This window comes from Oenanthe melanoleuca, chromosome Z (genome assembly GCF_029582105.1).
Source record: "Oenanthe melanoleuca isolate GR-GAL-2019-014 chromosome Z, OMel1.0, whole genome shotgun sequence".
Lineage (NCBI taxonomy): Eukaryota > Metazoa > Chordata > Aves > Passeriformes > Muscicapidae > Oenanthe > Oenanthe melanoleuca.
The window spans coordinates 4,684,878-4,708,059 of record NC_079362.1 but is presented as its reverse complement, the minus strand read 5'-3'; the positions used below and the strand labels follow the sequence as shown (position 1 = coordinate 4,708,059).

General features: G+C 45.7%; 1 protein-coding gene across 1 annotated transcript in view; it reads right to left on the bottom strand.

The window, feature by feature from the left end:
• The window catches only part of LOC130264930 (myosin light chain kinase, smooth muscle-like), a 56,938-nt gene that overhangs the window by 15,935 nt on the left and 17,821 nt on the right, over nt 1–23,182 (bottom strand). Inside the window, exons 11-20 of the mRNA XM_056513600.1 lie at nt 22,342–22,464; nt 20,477–20,599; nt 18,621–18,743; nt 16,766–16,888; nt 14,894–15,016; nt 2,041–2,175; nt 1,438–1,767; nt 897–1,013; nt 372–468; nt 7–70 (exon numbers count right to left, since the gene is read on the bottom strand). Coding sequence (XP_056369575.1) covers nt 7–70; nt 372–468; nt 897–1,013; nt 1,438–1,767; nt 2,041–2,175; nt 14,894–15,016; nt 16,766–16,888; nt 18,621–18,743; nt 20,477–20,599; nt 22,342–22,464 — 1,358 coding nt within the window. The remainder of the gene's footprint in view (nt 1–6; nt 71–371; nt 469–896; nt 1,014–1,437; nt 1,768–2,040; nt 2,176–14,893; nt 15,017–16,765; nt 16,889–18,620; nt 18,744–20,476; nt 20,600–22,341; nt 22,465–23,182) is intronic.

Sequence of the window (23,182 nt, the reverse complement as noted above, 5' to 3'; positions counted from 1 at the left end):
ACTCACCCACTGCCAATGTTTTCCAGTTCAGTGTATTTTGTCACAAGATTTTCCATGTTCACTGTTTTCTCTGAGGGAAACAAAATGCAAGATGCTGACTTTATAGCAGATTTCAGATTCCAGAAGATAAAAAGGCAGCCCCACTTTCTGGTCTCTGAACCGTTTATGGTTGGCTGAGTAACAACAACAACAACCAGACACACAGCTCTGCAGCACAGATGGCCAGCACACAGAGTGATTTTCTACAGCAGCTCCTGTGGGGAGTCCTAAATGTCCCTGTGACACCACAGTGAGGAGGAACATTTGGTACAGCTAGGCTGACACATGCACACAATACACTGTTCGTCAGACAAGAGATACACAAGACCTACTCAGTAGCTCCAAGTACTCCTCCTCAGTCTCCTGTTGCTGAGCAGCAGCCAGGTCAGTGCTGGAGATGAACAAACTGCCCAGGCTCCTCTTCTCAGGCTGGGGAAAAAAGGCTCCTTTAGACAATGCTGCTGCTGCAGCAGGTTCAGTGACAGAGCCTGTGTGGATCTGAGTAACAACTTTGTGTCAAAAAGATGGCTGGAAGAGATTACTTTGAGATCTCTTTCCAAATGCAAGCCCTTAGGAAGATGTGGTCAGCCACATGCAGAGCTCTTAAAATGAATTATTTGGATGTCCACTTCTCAGACTGGATGGATGAAAACCAACGGTTGGTTTTACTCTAGTTCATGGCCAGATTCATGTTCCATTTTCATGGATTTTCTGAAGGATGACCACCACAATGACCATTCCACTTCCTCCCCAAGGATTTCTTTCTGCCTCCAAGGGCGGCAGACACACTTGTTCAAATGTTCTTCCTCCACCCACGGAGATCTCTTTTCTTGCACCATCTTCAGGACGTGACCAACCTGCAGCATCTCCAATTGGGATCGCTCCCATGTGTCACAATGAAAACGGGGCTGTTTGTTTCCAGTCTTTTGCTGAAAGTCTTTGCAGGCTGGCAGGTGAGATGTCAACACTTCCACCTCAAGTCAAACAGAACAAAGCAGTCAGAGACTACAATTTGTCCCAGTTGGCCAAGAGTCATTGACTGTGAGGAAAGGCAGAGAACAGGTTTACAAGGGCTACAGACAGCTTGTTTCTATCCTCCATCTGGGTCACCATGTCCCACTGTAAAATACCTCAAGTAACAAGGAGAGCAGTAACAGGCCAGCGAGAATCAATTTGAATGACTGCTGGCCAAAAGGCCAAAGGACCAGCCTTGCTGTGCAGGGATGACATTTGAGATTCAGCACTCCAGGAAATGTCCTTCAGAGTGGCTGTGATGGACCCTGCAGCAGGATAGCACTCAAAGGCACCACCCCAACCTCTGCTGCTCTACAGTGGAAAGGCAAGAAGGGCAGAAAGCATCAGTTTGGTGACTGCACTGGCTATTGTTGTTTCACTCACTTGCTTTTCTACAGCTTGAAGCAGAGGATTACATTTCTCTCTGATAATTTTTATTTCTTCCTCCAGCCTCTTCTCCTTTTCCTTCATCTTAGCCTCAGTTTCCTGCAGTTCTGCATCCAGCTGGTCCTTGAGGTTCTGCAAAAAACCAGAGAAATGTTTCTTAAATCTAGTGTCTGCCACTCTTGCACTCACCTGCTTTTGTTGATCGCCTCTCTGTGGATGGAGATGCATCTCCTCATTGCCTCTCATGCCCTCCTTGTGCTTTCTCTTCACTGCCATGATGGGAATCCGAGCTTCGGGTAGCTCTGCTTGTGGCTCTGCCTTGATGTTCTGTACATACAAATGCAGAGCAAGTAACAGGGAGCTGCCACCAAGTTCAGATTTTTCCTCTTTCAGCCTCAAAATCAAATTCATTCTGCCACTTCTTTTTGCTTCCCTACTCACCTCTGCTTCCTTTGTGACCCTCTTGTCCCAGAGCTGATCTCTGCAGATTACAAGGCTCTGTGCTTTCAGTGCCTCTGGGACTCGTGGCCTCAGTCCCAAGAGCTCTGTTTTATGCCCCGTTCCTGCCCCTCACTCTGTCACCTGGTGAGCCAGGCTTACCTGGCCATTCTCTTGTTGTTCTTCCACCTGCTGCCTGAGCTGCTCTTCCTGCTCCTGGGCTAGGAATAGCTCTCCCTGAGGCTGGCATGGCACCTCTTCTAAAGCCATCTGCTCATGCTCTTTCTCTAGAAGGGCCTGCACAGAAAGCAAGAGAAGATGGGCTTCAACTTTCCATACGACATTTGTGGGCCAAGTCTCTAAGAGTGATGGGCTCACACGTTCCCAAAGCACTGTGCTGCTGCTCTCCTGGGTCATTCTCTGCCATGGGGAGGCACAGATTCCAAAGTGACACTGGCAGTACAATCAGGGTCCGTCTGGGACTGAAGCTCCAAGAGCCTCTCAGGCAGCTGACAGGGAAGGGGTGGCATTTCTCAAGGCTCTGCTGAGGGCCTCCCTCCACTTCTGCTATGTCCTCTTTGTCTTTCCATTGTGACTGACCCCCAGCCCTGTCCCACAGCTCCATCCTGGCTCTGCAGCTGGCTTCCAGTGTGGTCTCATTCCTTGTGAGAGACACTTCTGGAGTTCCTTTTTCTCTTCAGGCCTGCACCACCATTCCTGCCTTTCTGACATCTACACCCTTGTTAGAAATCCTGGCCATTCAGGAGATAAGGATGCATGTAAAGATCCTCTGATGGAGGTCAGAGAGCCTCTACAGCCACCTCAGTATATGGAGGAGGACCAAGGTGTTTATTCTTCCTCTTTTGTCAGCTGAGAATTCAGAAAAGTGGTAACAGAGATGCTCATAATGTTGCCATTTGATTCAATAAACTGTATTAAGATAGCAGTGAACCTTAATAGTTGGCATTAATTGACATTAGTAGTAGTCATGCTAAGGCTTGGTAGGCCGCATGTAACCTGCAGATGAACTATTATAGCAGATTTTGTAATGTAAGCAGTGTAGTTAAGAGATAATCACTTATCTTAAGGAGTGTATCCATTTATCTAGGGAATGTACCTTTTGGCAGAAACTTAAATGTCAGAGAGATTATTGTACCAGGTATTGAGAATGAAGTAAGAATTTGTTATGATGAAGAAATCATGTAAAGAAACATATAAAAACCCTGTGAATTTTCTGTGAGATGGGGCTCTGTCTTTGGACGCTAGTCCACAGGCTCCCGGGCCCTCAATAAAGCACCACATAAACGACTTCGGTTGTTTGTGTCTTCTTCGGATCGGGCAGCAGTTTTCTGGCGACCGCAGCAGGACTCTGGAGGTGGCTGGGGCGGTTCGCGTTCTGATCCACTCCACGCCGGCACCGAGTGATTCTCGGGGAGTCATCGGTTCGTGCCCGACCCCTGCGCCTGGCAGACGACTGCAAAAGGTAAGCCCGAAGGTGCTTTATTTTCTGGTTCTGGTTTGGGTGCCTGCCCATAAGACGAGGCAGCGATCCTCGCAGGGTTGGGCTAAGACGTCTGGTTGGTCTGGTAAGCCTAGGCGCCGGCTGTCAGACGCGGCGAAAGCTGCGCAGGTCCGGCACTTGCCCCTCGCGGCGTCGAGAAGCGGCAAGTTGGATTGGTCTGGTATTGGTCTGGTATTTATTTATTTTTGTTGTGTGAGTATGAGTATGTGGTATGATTGATTCTGTTAAACTGTCAATATGTACGTTGCTGCATATTGGTTGTTGCGATCGGTTGTCGAGTTGTTGTACAGTTGTAAGTGAAACCGGTTCATTCAAGGCACTTAAGTCTATGGTTCAGTTCACTAAGGGTATACCCGAAAATACTCCGTTAGGATGTTTATTGAAGAGGTGGAAAAGTGAAGGGTTTTTCCAGGAGATGAGTAAGGATAAGATGATTGATTATTGTAATCATTGGTGGCCAGGATATGAGCGAGAAGGGCCGTCATGGCCAGAAAATGGTACTGTGGATTATGATACCCGAATTCATTAATGCAGTATTTGAAGGAAAATGAAAAATGGGATGAGGTACAGTATTTAGACTTGTTTTATTTACTGCGCCGTAAAAAGGAGTGGCAGACTGAATGTGGAATAATGGTATTGGAAATGAAAGAATCTGAGTGCGGGGGTTGTAAAGAGAAATCTAAATGTGTTCCGTGCTTAGCCTTAACCTCTCGACCAGAAGAGGATTTGTCTTTAATGGTGTCACCCGGTGCGCCTTCCGCTTCACCCCCTCCTGCTGTCTCACCTCCTCCTGCTGTCTCACCCCTCCCCTCTGTCTCACCCCATTCCTCTTTGTATCCACCGTTACCAGAAAGCAATGCAGAGGAGGAGGAGGAGGAGGAGGAGGAGGAGGAGGAGGAGGAGGAGGAGGTGGCAAATATAACAGTAGTACCAGGGAATGCTAAAAAGGTTGTTATGCGTCCTCCAACCCCTTCCCCTGTTTCTTCCCAAAATCGGCGAAATACTCCGCTCGCGGCAACAACTAGACAGGGACGTAAGAATCATGGGGAACCCCAGCTTATTGCCCCTTTAAGGGAAGCTATGGGACCCCGAGGAGAGAAAGTGCTTGTGAAAGTGCCTTTCTCCCCAGGAGATTTGGTGATTTGGAAGCAGTCAGCAGGCAGTTACCGTGAGAATCCTGAAAGAGTGGCACGGGTGGTCAAAATGATTATTAAAACCCAGAATCCAGATTGGAATGACATGCAGGTTTTGTTAGATACCTTAATGGATTCCACTGAAAAGGAGATGGTGTTGCAGGCAATGAAAGAGCGTGCTCGAGAAATGATTAGACTGCATTTAGCTGGAGAAACTGTGAATGACTTGGTACCGAGTGATGATCCGGGATGAGATCCGAACAGGGGTGAAGGAAGGGAATCTATCAGGGAATATCAGGAGTTGTTAGTAGAAGGAATCAGGACTGGAATGCCTAAAACACTAAATTGGTCAAAATTGTATTCAGTTAGACAAGATAAGAATGAATCGCCTTCGGCGTTTTTAGAGCGACTTAAGGAAACTGCTAGACGCTTCACTGATTTGGAAATTGACAGTGAAGCAGGAAAATTGCAGCTTGCTTTAATCTTTTTAGGTCAGACACAGGAAGACATACGTAAGAAACTGCAGAAATTAGAGGGACATGATACTCGAGATTTGGATAAAATGTTGGAAGTGGCTTGGAAAGTTTATAATAATAGAGAAAAAGAAACGGCCAAGAAACAGCAGGCGAATATATTAGCTATAATGCAGCAAGCCAGTGATAGAGGAAGAGGCAGAGGTGGTTTTGGGTGCAGTCGTGGGTTTGGACGTGGTAGGGCAGGATTCCAGAATGCTGAATTTGGAGAACGGGGAATGGCCCCTCCCGGTCCCCAGCAAGGAGGGATTGCTCCCAATCAGTGCGCGTTCTGTCGTCAGATAGGGTACTAGAAAAATGAGTGTCCAGTGAAAGCTGGACTGGGAGGAGTGCCAGTGAATAGTCCAGCAGGTTATCCCATGAATCCAGAAGGTGTTGCCCAAGCATTAGTTTTGGGAAACTATCAGAATCAAAGCTGACTAGAACAGGACTTGAAAGTTAGAATTGATATTGATGGGAAAGAACAAGAATTTACTGTGGATACGGGGGCAACGTATTCGGTTTTAAATAAAAGATTGGGACCTATTAGCAATACTACCATAGAGGTAGTAGGGGCCACAGGACAATTGGAAGAAAGACCCTTCTTGCAACCACTAAATTTGAAATTTGGAGGGAAGGAATTGGACCATCAGTTCTTGTATATGCCTAATTGCCCCAAGCCATTACTGGGCAGGGATCTATTGTCGTTATTGAATGTCAAAATTATATTTGAGCATGGAAGGGTAAAATTAGAAGTTCCGGGAGAAGAAATTGCTAAATTATTTGTAATCAAGGAAATTGATCCCTCTCCTATCCCCATCGAAGTGGATCAAGCTGTAGTACCTTGGGTATGGGAGACGGGGAACCCTGGAAAATCAAAGGCTGCCCAGCCAGTGGTAGTAGAATTAAAAGAAGGAGCTCAGCCAGTCAGAATAAAACAATACCCAATTAAATTAGAAGCTAAGAAGGGTGTTGCTCCTTTGATAACTCAGTTTCTGGCACAAGGGATCCTGCAGGAATGTGAATCAGAATTTAATACTCCTATTTTTCCAGTTACGAAACCAAATGGTAAGTATCGGTTAGTGCAGGATCTAAGGGCAATTAATAATATTGTTAAAGACATTCACCCAGTGGTTGCCAATCCGTATACTCTATTAACATCTGTGTCAGAAAAATTTAAATGGTTTTCTGTTATTGATTTGAAAGATGCTTTCTTCTGCATCCCTCTGGCATTAGAAAGTAGAAAATATTTTGCATTCGAATGGGAAAGTCCTGACACTGGAAGAAAGAGACAGCTCACCTGGTCTCGGCTGCCTCAAGGTTTCAAAAACAGTCCTACGATATTTGGAAATCAATTGGCAAAGGAATTAGAAGAGTGGAACACTGCTGAGGTAAGAGAGTCACCTTTCTCTTATGTCATTCTCCAGTACGTAGATGATATCTTTCTAGCAACAGAAGAAAAAGGAATGTGTCTGAAATTGACTATTGCCTTGTTGAATATGCTGGGTCAGGCTGGCTACCGAGTGTCAAAAGATAAAGCACAGTTAATAAGAGAAAGCGTAATATATTTGGGATGTGAAATCACCCAAGGCCAGAGACGGTTGGGAGTCAATCGAGTGGAAGCTAATTGTGCTATTCCCCTTCCCAGGAACCATCAGGAATTAAGGTCTTTTCTGGGAATGGTGGGATGGTGCAGGTTGTGGATTCTGAATTTTGGGCTTCTAGCTAAACCATTATATGAAGCCTTGAAAGAACCGCAGCTGAACTGGGATCGACAAAGGAAAAAGGCCTTTGAAGACTTGAAACAGGCCTTGAGAGAAGCTCCGGCATTAGGCCTTCCAGATTTAAATAAAGACTTTCAGTTATATGTGAATGAGACACAGAAAATAGCACTGGGAGTGCTAGCCAAGAGACTTGGTTCATGGAAACGCCCGGTAGGGTATTTTTCGAAGCAACTAGATGCAGTAAGTGCTGGTTGGCGTCATGCTTGCGGGCAGTTACGGCCACAGTGATCCTCATCCAGGAGGCCAGGAAATTGACTTTGGGAAGGAAAATAGAGGTATTTGTGCCTCACATGGTACTAGCAGTTTTGGAACAAAATGGGGGGTCACTGGCTTTCGTCCAGCAGGATGCTACAATACCAAGCAATTCTGAGAGAACAGGACGATGTGGATCTGAAAATGACTAATCACGTTAACCCAGCAGAATTTCTCCGCAGTGAGCAGGAAGAAGGAGAACTAGCACATGACTGCATGGAGGTGATTGAACAGGTGTATGCCAGCCGAATTGATTTGAAAGATGTCCCAGTGGAAAACCCGGATTGGGAACTGTTTACCGACGGGTCCAGCTTTGTGGAAAATGGTACCAGGTATGCGAGATATGCAGTGGTAACAGTTACAACCGTAGTAGAGGCAAAGGCCTTGACCCCTGGAACTTCACCTCAGCGAGCTGAAATCATTGGACTCACTAGGGCCCTAATGCTAAGCTCAGGAAGGAAAGTAAATATATGGACTGATTCTAAATATGCCTTTGGGGTTGTGCACATTCATGGTGCCTTGTGGAAAGAACGAGGATTGCTGAACTCTCAAGGAACTACTGTCAAATATAGAACTGAAATTCTAGCCTTGCTAGATGCAGTACACCAACCTGAAAAGGTCGCAGTAATGCATGTGACGGGTCATCAGAAGGAAGAAGGAAAAATATATCGAGGAAGCAGACTGGCTAATATCACAGCACGAGAAGTGGCCAGAGAGGTATGGACCCAAATGGCTTTGATACCCACTAAGGTGAGTCCTGTAACTCCACATTTGATCCAGGAACCGAAGTATTCTCCAGATGATGAAAAACTAGCATCACTGCTGCAAGCGCAAAAGAATGCAACTAGATGGTATGTAACAGCCATGGGACAAGTTGTAGTTCCCGTCCGAATTATGAAAGCTATCTTAGAAACTGAACATAATAAATGCCATTGGGGAGCAGAAGCATTGGTAAAATTTCTAAAAAGAGAAGTAATTTCTAACCAGATGTTAACATTGGCAAAACGGGTGAATGCCATGTGTCCAACTTGTTTGAAGAATAACCCAATAGTTAGGAAACAGATCCAGCTAGGGAAATTACAAGTGGGACCAGAACCAGGAGATTACTGGCAAGTAGATTTTTCAGAATTACCAAAAGCACAGAACTTTAAGTATTTTTTAGTGTATGTATGCACTTTTTCAGGCTGGCCTGAAGCCTTTCCTTGTCGAACAAATCAAGCGAAGGAAGTAGTCAAAACACTGTTGAAGGAAATCATTCCTAGATTTGGGGTGCCGTTGGGATTGTCATCAGATAGAGGCCCACACTTTATAGCAGGAATAGTACAAGAGGTAGCTAGGATGCTAGATATATCTTGGGACTTACACACCCCGTGGCGACCTCAATCGAGTGGCCAGGTAGAGTGGATGAATCAAACAATTAAAGGACAAGTTAAGAAAATTTGCCAAGAGGCAAAAAATACAGTGGCCACAGGCATTGCCATTAGCATTGCTCAGAATCAGAATCAAACCCAGGGAGCGATTGGGAGTTAGCCCATATGAAATCCTATATGGGAAACCATACCATGCTAATGTGTTGAAAGGGGATTTGCATGTGCAAGGGGATCAGACAATATTCGGTTATGTCATGTCATTAAACAAAACTCTTAGTGCCTTAAGGGGAACCCTGCAGTGGAACCGACCTATGCCACTGGAAAATCCGGTGCATGACATTCAACCAGGAGACCGAGTGTATGTGAAGAACTGGTCCACCCACCCCTTGAAAGAAGCATGGAACGGCCCAAGTCAAGTGATCCTGACAACCTACACGGCAGTAAAGGTCGAAGGAATCGACTCATGGATCCATTACACTCGGGTCAAGAAAGTCCCTGCACAATGGGAGACTCAGTTAGTCTCTCCAACACGGATGATTTTTCGCCGAAAGTAGCATTTTTAATTATATTGTTGCTGGTAATAACAAAACCAATTCTTGTTAATGGTTCTGTTGTAGTTGCAGTTACCGAACCAGTGGTTGGTGTGATGGACGGAATGGATGTAAACCTGTTTTATAACGAATAACCAGAAAACTGAAGTCCGGAATGTACAGGCAACCTGGAAGAAAGGTGCTGATTATCCAGAAGCAAATATTATCACAGTTTGGGATAAGGATGCACAGAGAGGAAATACCACATTACAACTGAAGCAAGTCAGGCAAGAGGATATGGAAAGATACATGTGCATTGTAAAATCCTGAGAAAGCTTTGATTATAAGCAAATTAAATTGAGAATAGTGCCCTGGAAATTGAGGAAGGACACTCCATCCTAGGAATCCGTAGAGGTAAAACCCCCCTGGACTGTACAAGGTATGTGGGACGGACTTCCTTTGAAGGTAAACTGTTCATTTGTGTTAAAACAAAAATGTAGTCAGACATTGCAAGTTAAATGGTGGAAAGAAAACAATCAAAAGTCATGGGATAGAATAGACCAAGGAATTAGCTGGTGGGAAAAATCTGGAAAAGGTATAGGATGGTTGAATATTAGTAACCCTCAAATTGTCTCTACTGAAGGAAAATACTTGTGTTTAGTGATATGCGAACTTGATGCTGATTATGGAACAAGAATAGTAGAAGCTGGACAAGGAACCAGGCCCACTCACATAGTATCCCCAGTAGAAAAGAAGCGTAGAGAGCTGAGAGATACAGAAGTAGCTGTACATAAAAGTCACGAACAAGAGAATTTGGTAGTAGGATTGATTAGAGATTTTGGGATGGTGCAAAACATATCCCGAATTACAGCATGCTTGCCACTTCCACAAGCGGCAGGAGAACCAATTCCGTGGAATAATGGGAATAATTCCCATTCCAATACCACCTGAGACGGCAGAAAACACATTTACCGTATGTCGCATTGAAAGGAAAGAAAGAGAAATAGTGACTGTCAAAAACAATGTATGGCAAGCAGCACTGTATGCTGCTAGAGATGTAGAAGTTAGAACAAAGCAACCTTACCAAGAAGTTAAGTGTCAAAATATAAGCCAGCAACATGTGATTTGGAAAGCCATATGGGGTCCGAGCTTATTGGAACATTACAATTATATTGGAGCAGTGAACTGGTGTATACAATGGACAGGAAGTAAAAATCAAACCCTGGTGGAAGTCTATAAGACAGAAACTTCTACAAGAGAAATTAAAGAAACTAGAGAAAATTGGAATTGTACTAAAGTTATTACATGTGATACCCCTGAAAGTCAGATCAGTCTAGCTCCTCTTAGAGTATTACTTAAGTGGGGATGTGAATGTAGGAAACTTAATCATACAATTATTGGAAAAGTAGCCGCACTGAGCAGAAGCAATGGAATTAAAAGAGCTGTAAGTTGTAGGGATTCTACAATTAGAAGTCCAGGAAATCTAGTTTGGGTAATGGGACATGGACAATGGACCACACATATTCCTATAAATGGGCCTGTAACACAAACCACTCTAGGAGTCCCCACCCTTTGCCCTCTGTGGAAGCAATCAAAATTAAAATCCAACCGGAAGAAAAGAGAAGTAGATGCATTCACTGAGTTAGAAAATGAATGGCACGAGCCTGATGGTGGAGTTAAATTTGGGTGGGCTTTGGAATCACTATTTGCACCTGTAGCCGCCTATAGGAACAGAGAAATGCTGTACAAATTGCTAGGGCAGACTGAGAGATTAGCAGCAGCCACTAAGAGAGGATTCAAAGATATAAATTTGCAATTGCAATCCACATCCCAAATGACTTTGCAGAATAGGATGGCATTAGATATGCTCTTGTTAAAAGAGCATGGTGTGTGTCAGTATCTAAAAACGAAAATTGACCATTGCTGCATCCATATTCCAAACATGACCATTGAAGTGGAAAAAGATATCTCTCAATTAGAAACAATTGAATCCAAAACAAAAGACATTGAAAAGGAAGCACAACATAATTGGATCGGAGAAATTTTTGAATCTTTAGGACTTCAGGTTTCTGGATGGGTTTCGTCTGTAATACAGTACATTCTGTTGTTTGCAGTTCTATTATTAATTATTTGGCTAGTGTATAAGTGTGTTTTAGGAGTCATTGAGAAAGAAACAAAACGCACCAGAAGAGTGATAAAAGCCTTGACAAGAACTAAAGAGATGCACCTGCCTCCTCCGAAGTATGAAGTTGCTATCGGGCAAGAAAATCCAGCATTTTAAAGACCCAATGATAACTGAGAGTTGAGCATCCTTGCAGAAGACTGAAGAATGCTCAAAAGGGGGGAATAGTTGCCATTTGATTCAATAAACTGTATTAAGATAGCAGTGAACCTTAATAGTTGACATTAATTGACATTAGTAGTAGTCATGCTAAGGCTTGGTAGGCCGCATGTAACCTGCAGATGAACTATTATAGCAGATTTTGTAATGTAAGCAGTGTAGTTAAGAGATAATCACTTATCTTAAGGAGTGTATCCATTTATCTAGGGAATGTACCTTTTGGCAGAAACTTAAATGTCAGAGAGATTATTGTACCAGGTATTGAGAATGAAGTAAGAATTTGTTATGATGAAGAAATCATGTAAAGAAACATATAAAAACCCTGTGAATTTTCTGTGAGATGGGGCTCTGTCTTTGGACGCTAATCCACAGGCTCCCGGGCCCTCAATAAAGCACCGCATAAACGACTTCGGTTGTTTGTGTCTTCTTCAGATCGGGGAACAATAACAGCCCAACAACAAATCAACTTAAACACCCCTAGGGATGCCAATGAAGAAAATCATGTATCATGTGTTGTGTGTATGACCAGAGTCACTCATCACCAGCTAAAACATGGAATTGTTCCACATTACTGGGACAGGGAGAAATTTAAATAAACTGGGGGCTTTAGGGCAGAAGAGGTTGGAGGAGGAAAACACCCATGAGGGGAAAATCAACCATTTCTGGAGGGAAAACATCTCTGCCTGCTCAGGATCAGTTGACAGAACGTGTCTGTCCTCGTCTCTTGAAGGGATGCCTTTAAGTGAGTTTTGCACCTCCAACTCTCTCTGACCAGAGCCGGGATGAATCAATTATGTAAATGTTACATCAATAGATACATAGATAGATACATGACACATAGATACATGACACATAGATAAATAGATACATAGATATATAGATACATACATGACACAGAGATACATAGATACATATAAACATAGAAAGATACATAGATAGAGCTCACTTATGTAATTTCTCCCACTCTATTTTCTGTTCCTACACACATCACCACTCGGCGGCCAATGTCCCTATCAATAGCAATCCTGAACGTGCTCTCCTGTGGCATCAATAAACCCCACTTTTGGGGAATCTGGAGCATGTAGGTCCTTATGGAATGAGATCAGACCCAGAGCACTGCTCTGGGAACTGAACTCTTTGTGCATCTGTGCTCAGACGAGTTCTCTTGGTCACAGCCGCACTGACAGTGGTAAAGTGGCTGTAATCAGAAAGGAAGCCCAGCCCCTCCCAGCTCCTCTGATCTGAGAGGACCAGCTGGAATTCAAGAATGTTGGTTTCCCGCTCAACTCGCAAATGCACTTCAGATTGTAATATTGGACAATTGTTGATCCTCAAGGCTGCCAAAAGGTAAGGGCTCTGTAAACCAGAAAGTGATGTGCAAGGTCATACAGCCTGGCATCAGAACAGCTCCTTCTGCACTAATATCCCTGAACCAAAAAATGTCTTCGCGTGCAGGAAAATGTTGAGCAAAATCACCTTTGCTTGCTAGAGGAAGAAAATAATCAAGACATCTGTTCCCAGCAGAAAAACAACCCAACAAACAAAACGATCAAAGTGCTACCTACTCTAGTTTCTAAAGCATCTGGATGCAGTGACGGGATGCTTGGCATGGGAAAGGCCCTGGTGGCAAGCACTGTCAAGTAGGCATTTCTGGAAGTATGCCTAGAAGATCCCTCATGAGACGTCCTTTCCCCCGACTAAAGCTCCTGAAGCACATCCTCACTGGGCTTGTGTTCCTACCCATTCCCAGCTCCCTTGCCCTTCTCTGGACACACTCCAGCCCCTCAGTGTCTTTCTGCTCCAGAGGGGCCACAGCTGGACACAGCACTCGAGCAGCGGCCGCAGCGGTGCCCAGCACAGGGCACAGCTCACTGCCCTGCTCCTGCTGCCCCACTATTGCTGACACACGCCAGGATGCCCTTGGCCTTCTTGGCCCCCTGGGCACATGCTGCCTCATGTTCAGCTGCTGTTGACCAGCACCTCTGGCTCCTTTTCTCCCCGGTAGCACCACAGGCACAAAGTTGCACATTTGACTTAGAATAAATCATTGAAAATTCCACTATGTCTTTCCTCTTCTTAGCAACACAAAACAGCAGTCCAAGTCTTTCAGCTTTTCCCCCTCTCCAGGCTGCAATGGTGTTGGGGGTTGAGTGTTTTCTATTACTGTGTTAATTTAAAGAATTTTTCTCATAATCATGTCAATAGACCTGGCCGGGTTACCCACGGGGCCTTTGAGGACACCAGACAAAAGGGGTAGGTGGGAGCTGGGCTTCCATAGGGGACTTGTGTTTCCGGCGAGCTCGGAGGAGGACCCGCCGTCTCCAGCCACGTGTCTGAACGCAGGAGAGCCAGACCCTCTGCGATCACCTGCCTGCATCTGCCCCGCTGCAGCCTCCTGCCTCTGCGGACACAGCCAATCACCCGGACACAAATGGTGAGCGAGGAGCTGCCCGCTCCAGCCATTCCCACCCGAGACCGGTGTGGCCGCTGCCGCCCCTCCTGCCTCTGCTCCCGCCTGCTCTCTGCAGCTGCCGGGTTTTGTTCCGTCTGCAGCACCGGGACCGAGGGCAGAGAGTGTGTGTGCCTGCAGCTAAAGAAAGGACTGGAACCAAGTTATCTGTTCTGTTTTGTTGGTAATTTTAACAACTGCTGTTGTTTCTACTTGTATGGTTAGATATATTATAAAAGAGCTGTTATTCCTACCCCCTTATATCTGCCTCAGAGTCCTTGATTAAAACAATTATAATACTTGGGGGGAGTGCAATTAAAGTCTCTATTTCAAAGGAAAACTTCTGTCTTTATCAGAAGACAACTGTCCTTCAAACCAGGACAAATGGCATTTTCAACCGGGGTTATCAAGGCAAACCACACAATAGAAAGTAACTAGAGACACATGCATCCTCTGGGTTCTGCCTCAGAAATGGGTCCAGAACTATGCAGTTTTCGTCATTTGGCACACAGGACATTCCTAGGCCTACAGGGATTCATGGACAACACAATAATCTCTTTGCAGCTTATCAAAACACAGGTGCACTCAGACTGCACTCTGCTACTGACTACCCTGCCTGAAGAGCAAAAATAATGACCTGGCAATAAAAACAACAAATCCCTGGCTTCAAGCTGCAAGTCCACAATGTGTCTCTGAAATACTCCAAGGTAAACACACCCAAGAAGCTCAAAAGGACAAAGCATCCCAAAGAACCTGTGTGATCAGATCAACCGTTTTGTGCCTGTAGCTCCTTGGCCAATCTGTGAAGTGGGACAGGTCTCTCCAGACCACAGTGTCACTTATGTATCCAACAAGGCTGAGCTCCAGGTCTTTGACATGATCCCTCCTGGGGCTGAGGAGCCTTCACAATTAATGTTGCTTCTTCCAGAATCCCAGCAACCTGGGACCAATCATGCCAGATCAAAGCCCATTATCAAGCTCTCAGAGGCTGGGGGGAATTTCTGGGTCCTGACAGGACTCCAGCACTCAGCATCCTCAACCACCAATAGCAAGTGCTGACTGCTCAAGATCTTGCAGCTCTGTCTTGTACTACAAACAACACCACCAAGGACTGGCACTTACCGCCTCAGGATATTCAGACTGTGGTGTCTCCACAGCTGAAGACTTGCGCTCAATTTCCTCCTCTTTGGCCTCTTCTCCAGGAGCTGAGGGAGTCAGCGGATAGTCTTCTGTTGGTTCTGGACTCTGTGGACAGAGAGAAGCATGACAAAGAGGCCATTACCAATCATGTATACCCTTATTTCTATTCAGATCCACAACCTGCTATACTAAGGAAAAATCATAAACTGTTACAGCAATGGGATTCTAAGTCACTCCAACAAAATTATATTGGCTGATCCAAAAGAACTGCATTTGGCTTCAAATTCAACATTCCGCCCTGGCTACTACCAGCAAGCACCTTCTCTCTGAAAACTGAGCCCTGATTTCTTTAAAGCCTCGAAATGGATAATCAGGGAATACCCATCTGTGGCTTCCGCAGATGTGGAAAAATAAAACTCTATTAGAGTTTCATAATAGGCTGAAAAAGAAAATCTTGAGGAAAAGCACCTTTGCTAGCTGCATAAAGAGAAAATGAGCATGGCTTCTCCTCCTGGCAAACAAACAACCCAACAATCCAAAGGATAAAAGTGTCATCTACTCCAGTGTCTAAAGCATCTGGACGCAGTGAGGGGATTCTTGGCATGGGAACGGCCCTCGTGGTGGGGACTGTCATGTAGGCATTTATGGAAGTGTGCCTGGATGGCCCATCATGAGCCTCCCTTTCCCCCAGATTAAGACTCTCTCAGTACATCTACACTGGTGTGCACTCCCACCCCTTCCCAGCTCTGTTGCCCTTCTCCAGACATGCTCCAGCCCCTCAATGTCTTTATGCTCCAGAAGGGGCCCAGAACTGGACACAGCACTCGTCTTGTGGGCCACAGAAGTGGCCAGCACAGGGCACAGCTCACTGCCCTGCTCCTGCTGCCCCACTATTTTTAACACAGGACTGAATGCCCTTGACTTCTTGGCTATCTGGAGACACACTGACTCATGTTTAGCTGCTCTTGACCGGGACACTATGCTGCTTTTGCCCAAGTTAACATTTGACTTAGAATATATTATCAGGATTCCCAAGATGCCTTTCCATTGCTTAGCAAAATGAAACAGCAGTCCAAGTCTTTCCGGTTTTTCCCCTCTCCTACCTACAATGACAATTGTGAATTGAGTTATCTAGTCTGACCACGCAATAGGAAGTTCAAGAGACACATGTAGCATCTGGGTTTTGCCTCAGGAATGGGTCCAGAACTATGCCAATTTTGTCATTTGGCACACAGGACATCCCTAGGCCCACAGTGATTCATGGACAATACAATCACAATCATCTCTTTACTGCTTATGAAAACACAGGTGCACTCAGATAGCACTATGGTACTGACTGCTCTGCCTAAAGAGGTAAAAGAATGACCTGGCAAGAAAGGCACCAAATATCTCACTTCAAGCTGCAAATCCACTATGTATCTCTGAAATACGAACATGTTAAGCACAGCCAAGGAGCCTATGGGGACAAATCACCCCAAATAGTCTGTGTGGCCAGATAAACCATTTTTGTGCCTGTAGCTTGTTAGCCAGTCTGTGGAGTGCGACAGGTCCCTCCAAACCACAGTGTCACCTATGTATCTGACAAGGCTGATTCCAGGTCTTTAACATGATCCCTCCTGGGGCTGAGGAGCCTTCACAATTAATGTTGCTCCCCCTCAGAAGCCCAGCAGCCTGGGACCACATCATACCAGATCAAAGCCCATTATCAGGCTCCCACAGACTGGCAGGAATTGCGAGGTCCTGACAGGACTCCAGCACTGTGCATCCTCAGCCACCAAAAGAAAGTGCTGGCTGCTCAAGAACTGGTAGCTCTGTCTTGTACTACAGACAACACCAGCAAGGATTGGCACTTACCGCCTCAGGATATTCAGACTGTGGTGTCTCCACAGCTGAAGACTTGCGCTCAATTTCCTCCTCTTTGGCCTCTTCTCCTGGAGCTGAGGGAGTCAGTGGATAGTCTTGTGTTGGTTCTGGACTCTGTGGACAGAGAGAAGCATAACGAAGAGGCCATTACCAATCATGTATACCCTTTTTTACTATTCAGTTCTACAACCTGATCTAGTAAGACAAAATCATAAACTATCACAGCAATGGATTATAAGTCAAGTCACTCCGACAAAATTATGAGGGCTGATTTAACAGAACTGCATGTGGCTTCGAATTCAACATTCTACCCTGGCTACTACCAGCACGCAACCTTCTCTCTGAAAACAGAGCTCAGATTTCTTTAAAGCTCTGAAATGGAAAATTAGGTAATAACCATCTGTGGCTGATGCAGATGTTGAAAAATTAAACTCTATTAGAGTCTCATAGTAGGTCGGAAAAGAAAATCTTGAGCCAAAGCACCTTTGCTTGCTGCATTAAGAGAAAATGAGCATGGCTTCTCCTCCTGGCAAACAAATAACCCAACAATCCAAAGGATAAAAGTGTCACCTATTCCGGTGACTAAATCATCTGGATGCAGTTAGGCGATGCTTGGCATGGAAAAGGCCCTTGTGGGGAGGACTGTCATGCAGGCATTTATGGAAGCGTGCCTGGATGGTCCATCACGAGCTTCCCTTTCCCCAGGTAAAAGCTCCCTGAGCTCATCCATATCTGGACTATGCTCCCATATCTCCACAGCTCCCTTGCCCTTCTCCAGACAATCTCCAGCCCCTCCATGTTTTTCTGCTCCAAAGGGCCCACAACTGGACACAGCACTCGAGCAGCGGCCGCAGCGGTGCCCAGCACAGGGCACAGCTCACTGCCCTGCTCCTGCTGCCCCACTATTGCTGACACACGCCAGGATGCCCTTGGCCTTCTTGGCCACCTGGGCACACACTGCCTCATGTTCATCTGCTGTTAACCAGCAACCCTGGCTGCATTTTCCCAAGTTAACATTTGTCTTTAAATAAAGCATTGAGAATTCCACGATGCCTTTCCTATGCTTAGCAACACAATACAGCACTCCAAATCTTTAATCTCTTCCCCCTTTCCAGGCTCCCATATAATTTTCAACAGGATTTATCAAGGCAGACCACACAATAGAAAGTGTCAAGAGACACATGTATCCTCTGGGTTTTGCCTCAGAAATGTGTCCAGAACTATGCAGTTTTTGTCATTTGGCACACAGGACATCCCCAGACCTACAGGGATTCATGGAAAACACAATCATCTTTTGTAGTTTATTAAAACACATGCGGACTCAGACTGCACTCTGATGCTGACTGCTCTGCCTGAAGAAGCAAAAGTACAACCTGATAATAAATGCACCAAAAATCTCACTTCAATTTGCAGCTCCACATTGTAAGTGTAAGAACATCCAAGAAACTCGTGAGGACAAACCACTCCAAAGTGCCTGTCTCGTTAGATCAACCTTTTTTGTGATTGTAGCTCCTTGGCCAGTCTGTGGAGTAGGACAGGTCTCTCTAGACCACAGTGTCCCCTATGTATCCAACAAGGCTGAGCTCCAGGTCTTTGACATGATCCCTCCGGGGGCTTGGTATCCTTCATTCTTCAGGCTGGCCTCAATCAGTATCCCAGCAATCCGAGGCCAAATCATGCCAGATCAAAGCCCATTATCAAGCTCTCACAGGCTAGGGGGAATCACTAGGTCCTGACAGGACTCCAGCACTCTGCATCCTCAGCCACCAATAGCATGTGCAGGGTCCTCAAGAACTTGCAGCTCTGTCTTGTACTAAAGACAGCCCAAGCCAGAACTGGCACTCACCGCCTCAGAATATTCAGACAGTGGTGTCACCACATCTGAAGGCTTGAGGTCAATTTCCTCTTCTTTGGCCTCCTCTCCAGAAGCTGAGAGAGTTAGGGCATAGTCTGCTGCTGGTTTTGGGCTCTGTGGACAGAGAGAAGAGTGAGGGAATGTCATTACCAATCATTTACACCCTTATTTTTATTCATCTCTACAACCTGCTCTATTAAGACAAAATTTCAAACCGTCACAGCAATGGGCTTCTAAGTCACTCTGACAAATTTATATGAGCTGATTCAACAGAAGTGTATGTGGCTCTGAATTCAATATTCCAACCTGGCTAATATCAGCAAGCAAACTTCTCTCTGAAAACTGAGCTCTGAGTGCCTTAAAGCTCTGAAATGAAAATCAGGCAATACCCAGCAGTTGCTACTGCAGACATGGAAAAATAAAACTCTATTAGAATCTCATAATATGCTGGAAAAGCAATGAGACAAAGCACCATTGCACGCTGTATAAAGAAAAAATAATCATAAGGTTCCCTCCTGGCAAACCAACAACCAAAGAAAACAAATGATAAATGTGTCACCCACTCCAGTGTCTAAAGCATCTGGATGCAGTGAGGGGATGCTTGGCATGGAAATGGCCCTCATGGGGAGGACTGTCATGTAGACATTTATCGAAGTGTACCTGGACGGTCCATCATGAGCTTCCCTTTCCCCATTACTGAACCTACCTCAGCACATACAATTTGGGCTTGTGCTCCCACCACTTCCAGCTCCCTTGCCCTTCTCTGGACACACTCCAGCCCCTCAATGTCTTTCTGCTCCACAGGAGCCACAACTGGACACAGCACTCGAGCAGCGGCCGCAGCGGTGCCCAGCACAGGGCACAGCTCACTGCCCTGCTCCTGCTGCCCCACTATTGCTGATACACGCCAGGATGCCCTTGGCCTTCTTGGCCACCTGGGCACACGCTGCCTCATGTTCAGCTGCTGTTGACCGGGACACCTTGCTTCTTTTGCCCAAGTTAACATTTGACTTAAAACACAGCATTGAGAATTCCTCAATGTCTTTTGTCTTCTTAGCAATACAAGAAATCAGTCCAAGTCCTGCAGCTTTTTCCCCTCTTCAGACTACAATGGCATTTTCAAACGAAGTTATCAAGTCAGACCACACAATAGACAATGTCAAGAGACACATGTAGCCTCTTGGTTTTCCCTCAGAAATGGTTCCAGAACTATGTAGTTTTTGTCATTTGGCAGACGGGACATCCCTAGGCCCACAGGGATTCATGGACAGCACAATCATCTCTTTGCAGCTTAACAAAACACAGGTGCACTCCAACTGCACTCTGCTATTTATTGCTCTGTCCCAAGAGGAAAAAAGAATGACCTAGCAATAAAGACACCAAATCCCTGACTTTAATTGCAAGTCCACAATGTGTCTCTGAAATACTCCAAGGTAAACACACCGAAGAATCTTGAGAGGACAAAGCACCCCACAAAACCTGGGTGGTGAGATCAAGATTTTATGTGCCTGTCGCTCCTTGGCTAGTTTGTGAAATGGGACAGGTCTTTCAGATCACAGTGACCTCTATGTAGAAAGTAAGGCTGAGCTCCAGGTTTTTGACATGATCCCTCCTAGGGCTTGGTGTACTTCATGCTTTATGCTAGTCTCTATAAGAAGCCCAAGAATATGGGACCAATCATGCCAAATGAAACACATTATCAAGCTCTCCCAGGGTGGAGGGAATTGGTACATCTTGAAGGACTCCAGCACTCTGCATCCTCAACCACCAATAGCAAGTGCTGACTGCTCAAGATCTTGCAGCTCTGTCTTGTACTACAGACAGCACCACCAAGGACTGGCACTTACTGCCTCAGAATATTCAGACTGTGGTGTCTCCACAGCTGAAGACTTGTCCTCAATTTCCTCCTCTTTGGCCTCTTCCCCAGGAGCTGAGGGAGTCAGCGGATAGTCTTCTGTAGGTTCTGGACTCTGTGGACAGAGAGAAGCATAACGAAGAGGCCATTACATACCATGTATACCCTTATTTCTATTCAGATCCACAACCTGCCATACTAAGGAAAAATCATAAACTGTTACAGCAATGGGATTAGAAATCACTCCGACTGAATTATATGGGCTGATTAAACAGAACTGCATGTGGTTCTGAATTCAACATTCTAACCTGGCTACTATCAGCAAGGAAACTTCTCTCTGAAAACTGAGCTCTGAGTTCTTTAAAACTGTGAAATGGAAAATCAGGGAATACCCGTCTGTGGCTTCCGCAGATGTGGAAAAATAAAACTCTATTAGAGTCATATAATATGCTGGAAAATCAAATCTTGAGCCAAAGCACATTTGCTTGCTTCGTAAAGACAAAATGAGCATGGCTTCTCCACCTGGCAAACCAACAACCCAATAAATCGAAATGATCCAAATGTCACCTATTCCAGCGACTAAAGCATCTGGATGCAGTGAAGGGATGCTTGGCATGGAAACGGCCCTAGTGTGGAGGACTGTCATGTAGGTATTTATGGAAGTGTGCCTGGATGGTCCATCATGGGCTTCCGTTTCCCCAGGTAAAAGCTCCCTGAACTCAAACAAATCAGGCATGTGCTCCCACCCATTCCCAGCTCCCTTGCCTTTCTCTGGACACACTCCAGCCCCTTAATGTCATTCTGCTCCACAGGGGCCACAACTGGACACAGCACTCGAGCAGCGGCCGCAGCGGTGCCCAGCACAGGGCACAGCTCACTGCCCTGCTCCTGCTGCCCCACTATTGCTGACACACGCCAGGATGCCCTTGGCCTTCTTGGACACCTGGGCACATACAGCCTCAGGTTCAGCTGCTGTTGACCAGAAACCCTTGCTGATATTGCCCAAGTTCACATTTGACTTAAAACACAGCATTGAGAATTCCTCAATGTCTTTTGTCTTCTTAGCAATACAAGAAATCAGTCCAAGTCCTGCAGCTTTTTCCCCTCTCCAGACTAAAATGGCATTTTCAAATTGAGTTTTCAAGGCAAACCACACAACAGAAAGTGTCAAGAGACACATGTAGCCACTCAGTTTTGCCTCAGAAATGGGTCCAGAACTATGCCAATTTTGTCATTTGGCACACAGGACTTCCACAGGCCCTCAGCTACTTATGGACAACACAATCATCTCTTTGCAGCTTTTCAAAACACAGCTGCACTCAGACTGCACTCGCCTACTGACCACTCTGCCTGAAGAGGCAAAAGAGCAACCTGGCATTAAAGGCACCAAATCTCTCACTTCAAGCTGCAACTCCACAATGTGTCTCTGAAATACTCCCAGGTAAACACACCCAAGAAGCATGTGAGGGCAAAGCATCCCAAAGAGCCTGCATGATCTGATCAACTATTTTGTGATTGTATCTTCTTGGCCAGTCTGTGAAGTGGGATAGGTCTCTCTATAAAACAGTGTCCCCTATGTATCCAACAAGGCTGAGCTCCAGGTCTTTAACATGATCCCTCCTGGGGCTGGGGAGGCTTCACACTTAATGTTGCTCACTCTCAGAATCCCAGCAACCTGGGGCCAAATCATGCCAGATAAAAGCAATTATCAAGCTCTCGCAGGCTGGGGGGAATTTCTGGGTCCTGACAGGACTCCAGTCCTCAGCATCCTCAGCCACCAATAGCAAGTGCTGGCTGCTCAAGATCTTGCAGCTCTGTCTTGTACTACAGACAGCACCACCAAGGACTGGCACTTACCGCCTCAGGGTATTCAGACTGTGGTGTCTCCACAGCTGAAGATTTGCGCTCAATTTCTTCCTCTTTGGCTTCTTCTCCTGGAGCTGAGGGAGTCAGTGGATAGTCTTCTGTTTGTTCTGGACTCTGTGGACAGAGAGAAGCACGACAAAGAGGCCATTACCTATCATGAATACCCTTTTTTATATTCAGCTCTACAACCTGCTCTACTAAGGAAAAATCATAAACGGTCACAGCAATGGGATTCTAAGTCACTCCAACAAAATTATATGGGCTGATTGCTCATTTTATAAAGACAAAATGAGCAGAGCTTCTCTTCCTGGCAAGCCAACAACCCAAGAAACCAAAGGATCAAAGTGTCACCTACTCCAGTGTCTAAAGCATCTGGATGCAGTGAGGGTATGCTTGGCATGGAAATGATCCTCATGGGGAGGACGGTCACACAGGCATTTTGGAAGTGTGCCTGGATGGTCCATCATGAGTCTCCCTTTCCCCAGGCTGAAGATCCCTCAGCACATCCTAACTGGACTTGTGCTCCCACCCTTCCCCAGCTCCCTTGCCTTTCTCTAGACATGATCCAGCCACTCAATGACTTTCTACTCCAGAAAAACTCACAACTGGACACAGCACTCGAGCAGCGGCCGCAGCGGTGCCCAACACAGGGCACAGCTCACTGCCCTGCTCCTGCTGCCCCACTATTGCTGACACAGGCCAGGATGCCCTTGTCCTTCTTCACGGCAAACCACACAATAGAAAGTGCCACCTGGGCACACACTGCCTCATGTTCAGGTGCTGTTGACCAGAAACCCTTGCTGATATTGCCCAAGTTCACATTTGACTTAAA